The sequence below is a fragment of the Copadichromis virginalis genome, linkage group LG4, assembly GCF_057382275.1.
Source record: "Copadichromis virginalis isolate Kocher_CV1m ecotype Utaka linkage group LG4, C_Virginalis_male_GT1.1, whole genome shotgun sequence".
Taxonomy (NCBI): Eukaryota; Metazoa; Chordata; class Actinopteri; order Cichliformes; family Cichlidae; genus Copadichromis; species Copadichromis virginalis.
In genome coordinates, this window is record NC_140621.1 from 22,684,842 (window position 1) to 22,700,315 (window position 15,474).

The 15,474-nt window shown below is 39.0% G+C and overlaps 1 protein-coding gene and 1 long non-coding RNA gene across 3 annotated transcripts; both read left to right on the top strand.

The window, feature by feature from the left end:
- Positions 1-126: 126 nt before the first annotated feature.
- On the top strand, positions 127-12,896 carry LOC146711411 (cytochrome P450 2K1-like). The gene is made up of 9 exons (XM_085454262.1): positions 127-408; positions 565-727; positions 1,921-2,070; positions 6,628-6,788; positions 7,934-8,113; positions 8,216-8,357; positions 10,941-11,125; positions 11,232-11,373; positions 11,464-12,896. The coding sequence occupies exons 1-9, from the start codon at positions 199-201 to the stop codon at positions 11,649-11,651; spliced, it is 1,521 nt and encodes a 506-aa protein (XP_085310388.1). The 5' UTR covers positions 127-198; the 3' UTR covers positions 11,652-12,896.
- A 1,340-nt stretch (positions 12,897-14,236) lies between these two features.
- On the top strand, positions 14,237-15,468 carry LOC146711412 (uncharacterized). Of its 2 annotated transcripts, XR_014920160.1 has the most exons (3): positions 14,237-14,462; positions 15,040-15,194; positions 15,286-15,468. It is a non-coding gene; the product is annotated as an uncharacterized LOC146711412 (long non-coding RNA). The 2 variants fall into 2 exon arrangements; XR_014920159.1 differs by lacking the exon at positions 14,237-14,462 and having other exon boundaries at positions 14,651-15,194.
- The last annotated feature ends 6 nt before the right edge of the window (positions 15,469-15,474 follow it).

Consider the following 15,474-nt stretch of genomic DNA (forward strand, 5'->3'; position numbering starts at 1 on the left):
TGGTAGCCTTCCTGGCCTTTTTATCAGCCATTGGAAAACAGCCTGATTTTAGTAAATGGCGTCGAGTGAGTTAACTGTTTTCCATGCAGTGTTTACTTTTTGCAAAGCCAGTCAACCCCCCCACCCTGCAGTCTGGCACAAAGAAAAGTGTGTTACCTGCAAGGACAGCACAGAGGAGAACCATCAACATCAGAGCAAATGGAACATTTTGAGGATTTTATCTTTTTCATTTTGTTCAGTCCCACCACAATGCTGGCAGCCGTTGTTTTCCTGCTTGTACTTTATCTTGTTTCTATCATTTTCATCTCTAAGGAAAAAGGAAATGAACCCCCAGGACCGAGACCTCTGCCCCTGCTTGGTAACCTGTTGCAATTAGATCTTAACAGACCCCACAAAACTCTGTGTGAGGTAAGGTAACTCTTCTCAAGATCTGAATCAAAAGAAGCCAGTTTAAACATATTACAATACCTAATGCTATGTTATGGCCCTAGCAGGGTCTCCTGTGAAATGTTAGGGGAACGTAACATGCTATTTAATTATTATTATTTTGAATGATTCTTCCAGCTTTCAAAGGAATATGGCTCTGTATTTACTCTTTACTTTGGAACCAACAAAGTCGTGGTCCTGGCTGGATATGAGACAGTCAGAGAGGCACTGGTCAACTATGCAGAGGAGTTTGGAGAGCGCAACATCTCCCCGATACTTAATGATATAAACCGAGGTCATGGTATGATTCTTTATATTGTGGTTTATTAAGTTTAATTTCATGTTCATAAATCTGTGTTAGCCCAGGGTTTTGTTATTTGTGATCACTAGAGATATAAGAAAACATGATCGAAACAGGCTACACAATTAACAGCATGTTTCCTCATGTTTTGCAACAGCTGACCAATATCTTGAAGTCCAGGTTTCTTTTCAATCAGAAAAATAATATTTCAAAATAATATTTTAAAGGTTTAGTGGTGCATATTCCTTTGTTCTCGATGTCTGCCATGAGAGTAAGTTCTGCTGTTTGTGACAACATTGTGTTGTACTTTGAGTTCAGTTGATAGTTGGCTTTATAATAACATTTCACCAATGACACAGATGGAAACGTCAGATCAAAAGTGATAAAATGACTCTGAAATAAAAAATTAAAGACCCGTAGAATTACGGTTGAAAACCTTAAAAACAGATGATTTTCTTTTTGAAGAAATGCTGATTTTATTTTATTTTTTTGCTCTGATCTTTGCTGTTTTGCTTGGTTAAGATCAGATTGAGCAACAGCCCCCTTCACTCTCACTGACCTGACAGATCGCTCAACAGCAAATCCCTTTATCAATGTTTTACTTTGTGGATTTTACATTTAACACACATTAGCATGTTATATTACCAGCTAAAGTCACTTTCCCTTGCTTATCCAACTCAGAATCAGTGGTTGGTTGAGGTGGTTTGATGCTTTATATTTATTTTGTAATTATCTTTTTTTCTTGCTTTGTAAAAGTCGTCACTCTGCTGCCTTCAGACTTATCCATGTTTGAAATAATCAGCACATGATTGGGAAATCCTGGACTGACATATCGAGTTGATAACGACAGCAGTCATCTGACCTCTTACCCGATTGGTGATGTGAAAGAGAATTAACACAGGAAAAAACAAACAAACTTTGAAATGATAAATATGATAAAGTAGGACCTCAGCTGTGGAGCCCGAGAAGTACACACTGAAATACAAAATTACATGAAACACATACTGTCAGTTCTTTATTTGAGTTAAGGCATGAATGCAAAATTGAGAACTCTGTCACAGAGACTACTGCTGAAACAGACAAAGGTCTGCGCTACAAGCCTGATTGTTCATTTGTGCCTCTGCTGAACTGATGAATGTCAGGCTCTGGCTGCTAGGCTGGAGCAGACATGCATTATACCTTATGTTTTGTAGGAATTTTGTTTGCAAATGGAGAATCGTGGAAAGAGCTGAGACGTTTTGCCCTCACCACCCTCAAAGACTTTGGGATGGGCAAAAGACTTTCTCAGGATAAAATCCTGGAGGAGTGTGGTTATCTGATTCAAGTGATTGAAGATCATAAAGGTATGGCAAAAGTACACGAACCATGAACTGCAATTTAAATGATTTTTTTTTAAAATTAGCACACCTCTAAATGTTATATTGTGCATGTCTGTTAGCCCATGTATGGATTTATTTATTTTAGATTTTTTTTTCTTGTGTATCAATTTTACAGGAAATGCTTTTGATACAGCTCTTCCAATAAATTTATTTCGGTGACTGTCAATCATTGCAAGAGAACGGACCACTCCAGTTGATTTTATTGTGTAACTGTCGCACACCTTTGAGCCCTATCTAACAAATGAGGGTTCCTGTTTCTTTATGTCGCCCTTATGAAGAAGGACTGTTTTTGTTTTTTTCCTTAAGAGCCTCTTAATGTTGTTGCCAGATGTACATAATGCGATGTGTTCATGGTACTAAAACCATTTACTCATTTAAAGCCTGTTTTGGAATCATTAATGGATGCATGCCTAAAATAGGACTTGCAAAATGCACGAAACTGGGAGAGCAGAGAGCTGCTAGTGAACAATAGAAGGCCGTCCAGACTGAGGATTAATCCACAGGGTACATTTAGTCTCTTCTTAGAGCATTTACTACATCTCAATTTTCAGCTCCTGTTAGGTAACTATTCAGTTTTCTGCCCAACAAAAGTACAGGAACAGTGTGTTACTATGTGGATATCAGCTTCAGTGCTTACGTCGAAGCTGTTTATAAAAAAAGAAAAAACCCACAAAGTGACGCTGGAGATTTTACTCGTGCCATTGTTCTGGTGAAACTCAAAGTCTTTCAATTAAAATTGGCCTAGAACACCGAGACTGCAATGACCTTTTATTGTTTTTTTCCATCAGCTGTGCAATTCACATGCTGCACCTGTGCATGTGTAAAGACAGCGACAGATAAAATGGGAGCCCACTTCCTGGATTCATCCCAGAGTCTGCAAAACAGATTTGAAGACTTTTAATGTCTCCAAAAACGAATTCTTACTCAGTATCCTGCTGTTGCAATCTGGGATAACCACACCGAGTCCTTTACTTGACATTGCTGTCCTCAAAGAAACACTTCCGAGAAATGAAATGAATGTATACCGTCTTACACACAAAAAGCTCTCTGACAGCTGTATTAACAGCTTGATATATCCGCAGTGCTTTCTTTATGCTAAACAAGAAACTGATATTCCTAAAAACCCCACAGATGTGTTGCTTAGAGGTTTTCAAAGGTTTTTACATTATAATTTCTGTGTATTTGCACAAATCCTCTTTCATTATGTGTGTGACTTGAAATAACAGCATTGTTAGACAAGTAGAAAAATGATAAACATTTAAAAGGTTTGCGCTGCTGATATTGAAGAATGTTTAACGCTGAAATGTGGTGTATCAAATTTAAAAAGGGAATTTACATCATTGTAATTGTGTACTGTACTGTACCATGCCATGGGACTGACTTTGTCAACTCTAAATGTATCGCTACTCTTTTTAAATTAAATAATGCTCTATGCAAAAGGATGCAAAGCCCAGTGTGGGATCCTGTTTTTATATTTCAGTTTGTTCAGCATTTGTCCTGAATGGTTTTGCCACCAGAGGTAAGTGATGAAGGGTTTTGAGTTTATTTTGTTGTTGACCTCTTCCTGGATTAACCACACTGTGACAGACAAGGATGGGCAACCACATCATCCCCAGAAAGCTAACTCTCCCTTTAGGCCCCACAAAAAACCCCAAAACAAAATGCACACAAAACAAATGTATGTTAGAAATGGGTTTATGTAAATCTAAGCCAACCTAAAGCTGGACATCATGGCATACCTGCACAGAGAAGCAGGAGAACTGAGGTAGGCTAGAGTGAGAGAGTGGATAGCACCAGGTGTTCGAGTGTTTTACGATGCCCAACACCACTGGAGGAGAGCAGCGACAGACCAGTAGGAATGTAATCGAGTATTCATGAAGTACTTTAAGTATTTTCTTTTTTTTTTTTAAATCTTATGCTACTTCAAGCTTTTACGCTACTATGTTTTGCTCTTTGTTCCATTTATTTTGAAGTTTTTATTTATTTTTTATTCTTTTTTGATTAATTGCATTGTTATAACTCAAACTACCCAACAATATATAACTAATTAAAATTATTAAAGACCACAGGGCTACACATGAGCCTGAAAATGATGCCTATTGTTTTCTGTGTTGATTTTATTTCCGATTACGTATTCTCATTCTTGCTCACCCTGTTCCATCCCATTTCAGAAATCCTGGAAATACTCCTTCCCTGCTACATTTATAATTTAATGTTTGCACATCCTGATGTCCAGCAGCCTGTTTGGAGAGTCACGTGACAATCCTCATAGGGGAATGAATATATATATATGCAGCATAATTTGGATAATGGAGACCACTGTAAGGTCCTTCTTTAGTTTCCAAGTAAGCATTTTGACCTCCACCAGGTTAGTCTTCTGGAGCCTTTAGTGACCATATTTGTATGAGCCTCATTAACAAGCTGCCACCCATGAACTGTTTGGATGTATCTGCTACTTACTTATTGTTATGCGACAAACTAATTAAATATTAGAATTCCACTCCCCAAACTTAGATCAGAATCAGAATCAGCATACTTTATTAATCCCAAAGGAAGGATGAGCTGTATCACACAGCAAGCGATATATTTTTTTAAATCAGATAACTGTGTTAAAATGTTCCAAAAGCCACCATGAGCATAAACAAGGTGGAGCCCCAGGGGACAGAGGTGGCACCTAACAGACCTCAATCTTCTACATGTCTCTGTGTGATAAATAGCAACCTGGTAACTGAAACATTGCTGACCCTAAAAAAACATAGCTGTGGCTTTTTGAAGGGTGAGGCAGCTCTCACTTGCTCTGGCAAAACAAGTTCCTGTAATTAAATCACTGGGGGAGTTACCTAATGCACAGATGAGATATGCATCTCAGGGGCGGGAACATGGATGCTAAACCTATCATGGGAGTCCCTACAAGGAAGCTCTAGCAGTTTTCACATAAGTAACACAGAGAAAAACCACTGACACCAGACGGAGATGGCACTTTTTGTAGATTTTAACTTTTCCAGTTCCACCACCGTGCTGGCTGCTGCTGTTCTCTTGCTTGTTCTTTATCTCCTATCTGTCAATTACATTTCTAAGGAAAGAAGGAAGGAACCCCCAGGACCGAGACCTCTGCCTCTGCTAGGCAACCTGTTGCAAATTGACCTCAAGAGACCCTACAAAACTCTGCATGAGGTAAATCAGGCTGTCTTCTCGTTCAAAAGGAGCAGCTTTAATGAAAGATTGCAATGTATTTAATGCTATTTCAGTTGTCTTTTGCTTAATTTTTATTCTTCCAGCTTTCAAAGACATATGGGTCAGTATTTACAGTTTATTTAGGAACCAACAAGGTTGTGGTCTTGGCTGGGTACGAAGCAGTCAGAGAGGCACTGGTTAACTATGCAGTGGAGTTTGGAGAGCGCAACGTCTCCCCGCTATTTAAGGACCTGAACAGAGGTCATGGTATGAAATTCTTTCATAATACCATTTATTCTGTTTCATTTTACTATCACAAATAGTCCGGTCAACATATGATACCTGGCTTCTCAGAAATAACCAACAGCACTTATAGCTGCTGTGACTCACATGACTTCATGAAATACAGGTTTCCTCTCCATCCAGAATTTAAAAAAAAAAGTTTATATAAGTTTAGTGCTACATATTCCTTTAATGTTGAATGTCTTCCGTGAGGATGTGACCCTGTTTGTGTAGTAAACTATGCAATACAGCACTTTTATTATGAAATTGCTTCAATCGTCCAGGTAAGGAAATCCCAAAAAGTTGATCCTGTTCATCTCGACAGCGTTTTCTGTGGGATAAACGTTTTGTCACTCATCCAAGTGACTTCTACAGTCTCAGCTGACTGCAAGATTCCCCAGCTTTATAAATAATGTTCATTGACCAATGATCATGAATCTGACATTTTTAGTCAGCGGTGCTAATTTCAATACAATAGAGTCACATGTACAATTTTAAACTATTTAGGGGAAAAAAAGACAAATGCAAATGTACTGTAATTTAGTAAAAACACTACATCCAGATGAACAGAATTGACTTTTTGGGGGGTACAAAATGTGATATATTCAAAAACAAAAACTACTTCAAAAGTTAAAAATTTTAAAAATACTCATTGTTTTCAGCCCTTCCTTACTGGTGGTTTAAGCCTTGTCAGCATGTTTCTATTTCCATATCATAAAAATCAGTTAATTGAGTTTTTAAAATAAAGGATTTTATGTTTTGTAGGAATTTTGTTTGCAAATGGAGAATCGTGGAAAGAGCTGAGACGTTTTGCCCTCGCCACCCTCAAAGACTTTGGGATGGGCAAAAGACTTACTCAGGGTAAAATCCTGGAGGAGTGTGGCTATCTGATTCAAGTGATTGAAGATCATAAAGGTATGGCAAAAGTACACGAACCATGAACTGCAATTTAAATGATTTTTTTTTAATTAGCACACCTCTGAATGTTATATTGTGCATGTCTGTTAGCCCATGTATGGATTTATTTATTTTAGATTTTTTTTTTCTTGTGTATCAATTTTACAGGAAATGCTTTTGATACAGCTCTTCCAATAAATTATGCAACAGCCAACATTATCTCCTCTATTGTGTTCGGAAGCAGATTTGACTACGGTGACCCTGTATTCAAGAACATGGTGAAGCGAGCCAATCAAACCATATGTGTCGTAGGTTCTGCATCAGTCCAGGTTGGCTTTTTGACAGATTCGATGAGTTGGTGAAGTTGGCCACGATCACATACATTCATATATGGAAGTAGAAAATTCTGTGAGACTAAAATCTTATAAATTAAATTAAATTAGCAACAACAAACAGGCCTCATGACCTGATGTTTACTACGTGCTTCGTATCTTAGGCTCCCATTCTACTTTTGAATACTCTAGGTCCCACAAGTAAACCAGCAGTGCTATGTGTTCCTATGAGGTCTATAAGATTAGACTGGGCCTGATTGTTCAAGACTTTGTAAGTGAAAGGATTTTAAATTCAACTTTGGATTTAACAGGAAGCCAGTGAAGACAAGCGAATATGGGAGAAATATGCTTGCAGTCAATACTCTCGCTGTAGCATTTTGGATCAACTGAAGGCTTTTCGGGGAGTCAGGATGGCCTGATAACTGATCCATCTCATGTCTGTCTTATCTGACTTTGCCGATTGTTGTCCGGCCTCCACCTCGTGACCTGCCTGGCTGAACAGGGATCCCAGGGGCTAAAGTCCCCATCGATATGGCTCTCTGGAAGGCATACACAACTCCCTACAATAACAAGGCTCTAAACATTCAGTGAAGAAACACAGGCTAGAGCCAAAGCTGTAGCGCTGCCATTAGCAAATCTGGCTCTGTGGTGCATTGGAAATCTGACTATTTGCTTTTTCACAATCTTTTTTTTTTAAATTTTTATTATTGTTATTAATGCTCATTGATGCAAAGGCAGTAATTCTTAATCATGAGATACAATAAAATGTATATATGACACGATATGCACCGATAGTCATTAAGAAATTAGATGGTAAAGCTACTTGAAAATATCAGATATCTTTAGATGCACAGCAACAGTAACTTTGTTATTTTTGATTTAAATTATTTCTGTGAGGGGAATTTTAAAATAGGTCAAGTCATCGCTGCTTTCATAAAAATGAAAACCAGGATTTGGTGAAACAATGTGTAATAATAATGTGTGGACTTTAATCTTTTTTTTTTTTTTAAATATTTAAACTATAACATGTGTCATATGACAAAGTAAAATGTATTTAATTTTATTTCTAATAATTCAGTGTATTTACTTGGAATAAGCTTTAAGGTTGTTGTTTTTTTTGTTTGTTTTTTTTTCTCCTGCAGCTTTTTAACATGTTTCCTCGGCTGTTCGGTTGGATAAAAAATCGCCAGGTGGTGTTAAAAAATGTTGAGATGAATGTCAGAGATATAAAGAATTTAATTAAGCATCTGAAAGAGACTCTGGAGCCTGGACTGTGCCGAGGGCTTGTGGACTGTTTTCTGATTCGGAAACAGAAAGAAGAAGTAAGACTGTGTGTTGTTTTTTTTGTTTTTTTTAAATTATGATAATATTATTTACACTTTAGGTTTGATATCAATAAGCAATGTGAGTGTTATTTCTTTTAGGACTCCTGTGTTTTGGATACTCACTACAATGAGGAGAACTTGACATTCACAGTGAGCAACCTGTTTGCTGCTGGCACTGACACCACAGCAGCCACACTGAGATGGGGTTTGCTGTTAATGGCTAAATACCCACACATACAGGGTAAGGAACTGGACAAGACATGCAAGTCTCACCTCAAAAGAATGTGGCTGATAAGAAATACCACACTGTTAATTTGGGTTTCACCCAGGACTGTATAGGCGTTGGTTGAATAACAATGGTGTTCACCTTGGGGTGTCGGTCAGAACACACAGGACGCACAAATAAGGTTATTCCTTATTTGCTGTTATTCTTTAACACAACAGCACAGTGATGCAACCACAGGCTTACAGGGGTGGTGTACAACTCGTAGGTGGGGTCTGTGTATGGGCTCAATACTAAAGTAATAATGGTATTTCTGGTATAGCACAACTTTATCCTTTCAGTAGCTGCCAAAAGTTAAGGGACCTAGCTTAGGATATTCATATAGAGATCCTCCAGCTTCAAACTGCATTACCCTTCCAGGACCTGAAGCTCAGCAAAGCACCCCAAACCCATCTATTCTCTGACTGGATTGTTAAATTTATGATTGACACGACATTGACCAATCAGGTGAAAGGCAGAAAAATTGGGACAAAATTCCTACTTGAAGGAAACGGTTTCCAGGGCCTAATCCGTGGATCGACTTCCTCCGAGGCGTGGACGTCTATCAGCAGAGAATGTACCTTCACCTATCAGCAGAGAATGTCCCTTAGTCTGTAACACAGTCAAATATATTCTCAAGCAACATTCAAGCATGCCATTCAGCGTGTTAGTACGAGCTCGGGAGCAGCTTGGGAGAACAAGAAAACAGAGACTGCTTCAGGTTGTCTTCCCAAATTGACTCAACTTTATTCACAAGTACAACAGTTTATATAGAGGGTAAAATTCATGAGACAGCAGATTATCAGTTTAAACCAGTACAGACCAAGATAAGGGAGCGTCTTCCTGCCCTTGGGTGAAGAAGCATCCTTTGTGTAGTTTATTAGTTCAGCTACAATTGTGATTATCTCAGCGACATATTTTCAAGGCACAAAACGAAGAGTTCTTTCATTAGTGAAATCTGAAACAAACCATCTGGCCTTCAACAGGCGTCTAAAAGATTAAGAAACTAATGTAGCTGAGGGAGTGATCTCTGTGGTATTTCAACCTTGTACCAGCCTGTGATTCTCACACATCAATTCTTGGGTCAAAGAGAAAAACACTGAAACAAAGGGGCCTTATTGAATGACAGAGTTTTCCTGCATAATGTCACTATAAAACAATATCCAGTAAATGCTACCATGGTACTAAAATACCTAACACTACTCATAAGAAGAAAGTCACACATAGCCAGGGAACTTAAGTGTAGAGTTTAATACGCAGGTTTTTGCTTTGTATCTGTAACCTCTACGGTGGGCCTGAGAGGCCAAACGGACTGCAACTTAAGAAAACACCAGCAACAAGAAAAACGCTGCAAAAGCACACAAAAAATAACGGAAATAGGAAAAACGACAACGGAAATAGGAAAAAACAGATTTCCAAAAGCACAAGGGAAGTGTTTCTGGGGAGACAATAACCCGACGGACCAGTTGCAGGAACCAAATTATGCTAAGAATTGCGCTGGGACACACTTAGAAGAAGTGAAGGATCTATCGGTTTTGTGAGGAAAGAAAAGATGAGAGGTAAGTGTGTTAGCCTAACTATTAGTCTGAAAATACGTCAGCAGTATTATATGAATCATGATAAAACACACCATTTTTTCGGTTCCTGCAACTGGTCCGTCAGGTTGTCTCCCCAGAAACACTTCCCTTGTGTGTGTGTGTGTGGTTTTTTTTTTTTTTTTTCCTATTTTTGTTTTCTTGTTTCCTATTTCCGTTGTGTTTTGTGTGCTTTTGCAACGTTTTTCTTATTGCTGGTGTAAGTTGCAGTCCGTTTGGCTTCTCAGGGCCACCGTTGTAACCAGACCTTAACAAACAAATTTGTAACTGTGTAAATATTTTTTTACAAACACAAATCTTTTTTACACACACACTTACACACTTACAAAACTCAGTTCACAACTACACATTTGATTTAAGAGTACAAAATATTTATGCCCACAATTTGAGCCCATATGTGTGGTCTGTAAACAAAACATATACAGAATGCTGATTATAATAAGGATTCAATCAAGATGTCTACTCACAGTTCTTTAGAGACGCACACAACTCACACTATGCCTAGACGTCCACTGTTGAGTCAGTTTACAAGGTGCCTCTTGCTATGTGTTAGCTTAACCTACATGATCTGGACCATGTTCTCAATAGTTCAACTCTCTCGCCACAAGGGGGCTCTCGAACACAGTCGACAGCCTTTCCAACACACATAGTTGATATTTATATAAGGTGATAACACATAAATACGTATATAGAGTTCAGTGTCCTGTTGGGCTACAAGACCAATGACTTCAGTTATGGGTTTACTGACATGTCAGCAGGTGATATCAGAGGGAAAAGGCAAAACAACCACCACCACTACCAGTCAGTGGTAAATAAATACACAGCATTTCATATGCAAACAATGTGCACCATAACAATATTCTGTGTATAATTTTAGATTTTTTATTTATTTATTTATTTTTACACGTTTTAGCAGATCTGTTAAAACTAATGTGGACAAATTTGTTTCTTTATTTTGTCTCTGCAGAGCAGGTCCACGAGGAGCTGAGCCGGGTAGTAGGAAGCCGACAAGTTTGTGTAGATGACCGGAAAAACCTGCCGTACACTGATGCAGTCATTCACGAGACTCAGAGACTGGCGAATATTGTCCCCATGTCTGTTCCTCACCAAACTAGCCAAGATGTCACCTTCAAGGGATACTTTATCAAAAAGGTCAGCTGCTGTACCTAAATATATTTTAACATCTTGATTCACTTCTGATAACCTGAACTAGTTCTGTAGATGTACATCTACATGAGAAATCTTCTGTTTCCCACAGGGAACTATTGTGTTTCCCCTTCTCACCTCTGTCCTGTATGATGAGAGTGAATGGGAGAGCCCACACACTTTTAACCCTTCACATTTTCTGGACAAAAAGGGTCAATTTGTCAGGAGAGATGCCTTCATGCCCTTTTCTGCAGGTATGACAACTTTGTCAGGCTTTTTTGAGAAAATTCTCACTAGCGCAGACATGATTCGTTTAAATGAGTGTAAACTCTTTGCATTTGCAGGTCGCAGGATGTGTCTCGGAGAAGGTCTGGCTAAGATGGAGCTCTTCCTCTTCTTCACCTCCCTCATTCAGCGCTTTCATTTCACTCCTCCACCTGGAATCACAGAGGATGAACTGGATCTCACACCAGCTGTGGGATTCACCACCCCTCCTTCATCTCATATGCTGTGTGCTGTCAGTCGCCAGTAAGAGACACATGGAACTTGACATTATAGCATTTACTTGTGACAATAGCATAAACATTGTTTTTATCATCCTAACCCAACAGGAAACAGATGTCAGCATTCTGAACAACAGACAAAGGCAGATGTCAAGGAAACTGATTTTTCTGACTACTTTTTAGTTTTACTCCCTACAGTTTCAAACAAATATCTGTACTTTCTACTTATTACGTTTTCAAAACAAGCTCATTACTTTGGCTGTAATGCATTCGGGGGGGGGGAGTTATTATCTTGTCACTGCGGACCTTTGTTTGTTTATTAATCACCAGTGGATAAAAAAAAAAAAAAAAAAAAAAAGACGACACGTGTCAAAGTCAGGGATTAAAAGTGATTGTTTTTTAAATGGCCTGCATTTGTATAGCGCTTTACTCAGTCCCTAAGGACCCCAAAGCGCTTCACACAACATTCAGTCATTCACCCATTCACACACAGGCAATGGCAAGCTACGTTGTAGCCACAGCTGCCCTGGGGCGCACTGACAGAGGCGAGGCTGCCGGACACTAGCGCCACCGGGCCCTCTGACCACCACCAGTAGGCAAACATGGGGTTAGTATCTTACCCTCCTGGCATGCAGCCAGGAGGCAACCTGGGATCGAACCACCGATTTTCTGATTAGTGGCTGACCTGCTCTGCCACCTGAGCTACAGCCACCATGTTTTTAAGTGTCAGTTAATTTCCAATGCAACTTTCCTCTCAGCTCAACAAACATCACAAACACACAAAGTGTTTGTGTGCAGTTTGTTTCAAAGTGTGTTGCTAGCTAAAGGTCCAGCTGCTGTATTTCACAGGGAGAGAACAGAAAGAGAGCCAACTTCACTCAGAGATGGAGAAAGATAAGAAAGACAGGACAGGAGAGGAAGAAGAGAGGTTAGATTCAAAGGTAACGACTGCTCAGAGACTTTTACAGTCTCGTGTGCTATGTTAGTGTTTTCAGTTTTATTTCCCCGGTCTCGTTGTGTGTGATTTCTCCTCCTCCTCTGTCTCATTCCCTCATTATCCCTCTGTGTATTTAAGCCCTTTGTCGTCCTGTTTGTTGCTGGATTGTCTGCAAACTGCATTTCCCATGTTGCAGGGCTTTAGTGTCATTATTCTTTATTTATTTATTTATTTTTAGGTTTCTCCCAGTTTAGGTTTTGCTAGCTTACTCATTGCCACCCTTTGCTTTTGTTTGTATTCTGCTCTGCCGTAATAAAGGCTTACTCTCAATTCAAGTCCGTTATCAGTGACTGCATTCGGGTCCAATCTTTCTCCACTCCTCTCCGTCTGCCACAGCAGACATGCCAATTGTGAGTTATGATTGTTTTCCACACACTGAGGTATTGCAACCAATTTTAGGGTTCTCCAACCTACTGAATCTCACATTAACCCCCGACTGCACACATTTTCCTGTTTAGAAAAACAATCTAGGTAAGAGAAAAATCCTCCAAAGAGCTATTTTTACTTTCATACTTTGAGTACATTTCAGAGCCTGTATTTGTTTGTTTGTTTGTTTGTTTGTTTGTTTTTTAAATTTTACTTGAGTAAAGAAGTTGAATCAGTAATTCAGTTTTTACTGGAGTTTTTTTTTTTTAGCAGTAGTATTTCTACTTAAGAACAAAATTCTATACTTTTACCACCTCTACAAGGGAACCCTTTATTTCAGTCACTTCTAGCAAGTAAAAGGAGATTATAATACACAGAATGAGTTCTGTCATTCAAAATTTTCATCACCGACCAGAACTTTGTTTGAATGTGTGCTTTTGGTGATTAACACGGCAAAATGTATTTGTGCATCATGTCACTGTTTTTGTTTTTCACTGTTATTTTAAGAGAGTAATTTGGTAGAGGTTTATTCTTTCAATTGCAACAAACTAAAGTCTTTAGATTTTCAGTGTGGTTTTTGCATGCGGTTAAACATATCATGAATATACAGAAGACACACTTTAACCAAAAGAGTGCAGATATTACAAAAGGCATGTAAAAATACAGCATGTTGGATCAAGCTTTAGATCATATAGGTATTCTTAGATTGTACTCTTATTTATATAATCTTTAAATCTTCTTAGCCAGCTATTTTAGAGCAACAACCAAAGTTGTGGCGGAAACTGAGCTCTATAATGAACACTCACAGTCCAAGCCATTAAGGTTCAGATTTAGGGTTGATAAGCCCAAAAGAATTTGAATTTGTGTTAAAAAAAAAAAAAAAAGTAATCAGCTCAGTATATTGTCATGGTCTGCCGTCCCTGCCTGACGACCTGCCGTGGCCATGAATGTGTTTGCTCACTGTGGTGTAATCTATATTGATGTACATCATGCGCCACTAGGCGGCAGTACTTACCCACTAAACAGGAAATTGGTAGCATGTAAAATAGTGATGGTAAATTTGATTCTTTTTACTGAATCGAGTGTTAATGAGTCACAATCGGGTTTTTGAGTCATTTGATTCACTGAGTCAGTTGACCAGAGAGTGCAAAAATTTTACATTTTCACTCAAACTTAATTTGTTTCCCTTTTCATGTAAATCCCACTGCTAAGATGAATGATTAAAAAAAAACAACAACAACTATTCTATAGAGAAAAAAGAGCAAAAACATTTCTAAAATTAAGCAATTTCCTATCAAAATTGCTTAATAAACATTTATTTTGTTTATTTGTATTTTATTAGTATTTTCCTTAAGTGTGTCAAATATATATTTTCTCATCTAAATGTCCACTGCGTTCTGAGCCAGGGGGCGGTGATGCGCCTTAACATTGGTTGCCAACCAAGAAGAAGAAGAAGCTGTGAGCCAGGAGGGAGGGGGTGAGTGAGTGATTCGTTCGTTCGCTCTTTGATTCAGCACAGGAGGGAGGGGGTGAGTGAGTGAGTGATTCGTTCGTTCGCTCTTTGATTCAGCACAGGAGGGAGGGGGTGAGTAGCTCAAATGTGTTGTTAGCATGTTAGCAGCGCGATGCTACTCTGAACCGAGGAGCTATTTTCTTGATGTGAGCTTCTACTCAGGGTTTTTTCTTCCAGTTCAGAGCAGAAATGCTTTTGTTACGAAACTGGCTGTTGTTTCTCCCCCCCCACAATTTTAATTATAAGCTAGATATATTTCTACTAATGGAATTAGTTTGCTAACAGCAACAGGGATGAGTCAGTGAGTCAGTTGGGCTTGTGAATCATGATTCACGAGTCAGTAAAGTGATTCTCGAGTATTGAACGATTCGTTCACGAATCGAACATCACTAATGTAAAACAGCACGACAGTAAGCTGTATTAAAGAAAGATTGTTGTTGCTCCACGTTATCGCTTGAGCGGGAGTTTTATTCAAGAGCCCAACACAACACTCACCGTCCCTCATTTTCACTTGTGAGTTGATGGGTGTGTGTGTGTACAGCGGTGTCCGGGGTTTCTGGAGACGTCAGGCCCGCAGAGTTTCCTGCCGTTAAGCCAGCCACACCTGAAAGTGAATGAAACTCACCTGTTACTGATCAGCCTAATCTGAAGAGCTACTTAACAGACGAGCTGAGCTTCACTCGATGCTGGATCGTTGTGAGAAATCATTCAGTTCCCAGCTACTTTGTGATAGTGTTTCGAGTGGAGGGGATTGCGTGTATTAACGGCAGTGTGTTTATATCCAAAGTGTTGCGGAAACGAGTGGAGGAAGTGGAGCATGTTGTTCATAGTTACTGAAAGGAAAAGGACAACCACCACGAACACTGGAGAAGTCATGCACGGGAGCGAGCACACGAAGAGAGAAACACACGCGGAAGATTGTTGCACTTGTTGTCATTTTATTCCCTGTAAATAAACACATTGTACTCTACAGGAA

Excerpts from the sequence above, each read along its gene's own strand:
- LOC146711411 (XM_085454262.1), top strand. The coding sequence starts at position 199 with ATGGAACATTTTGAGGATTTTATCTTTTTCATTTTGTTCAGTCCCACC. Across the intron at positions 409-564 it reads CCCACAAAACTCTGTGTGAG|CTTTCAAAGGAATATGGCTC; the intron begins GTAAGGTAACTC and ends TGATTCTTCCAG. Across the intron at positions 6,789-7,933 it reads TAGGTTCTGCATCAGTCCAG|CTTTTTAACATGTTTCCTCG; the intron begins GTTGGCTTTTTG and ends TTTCTCCTGCAG.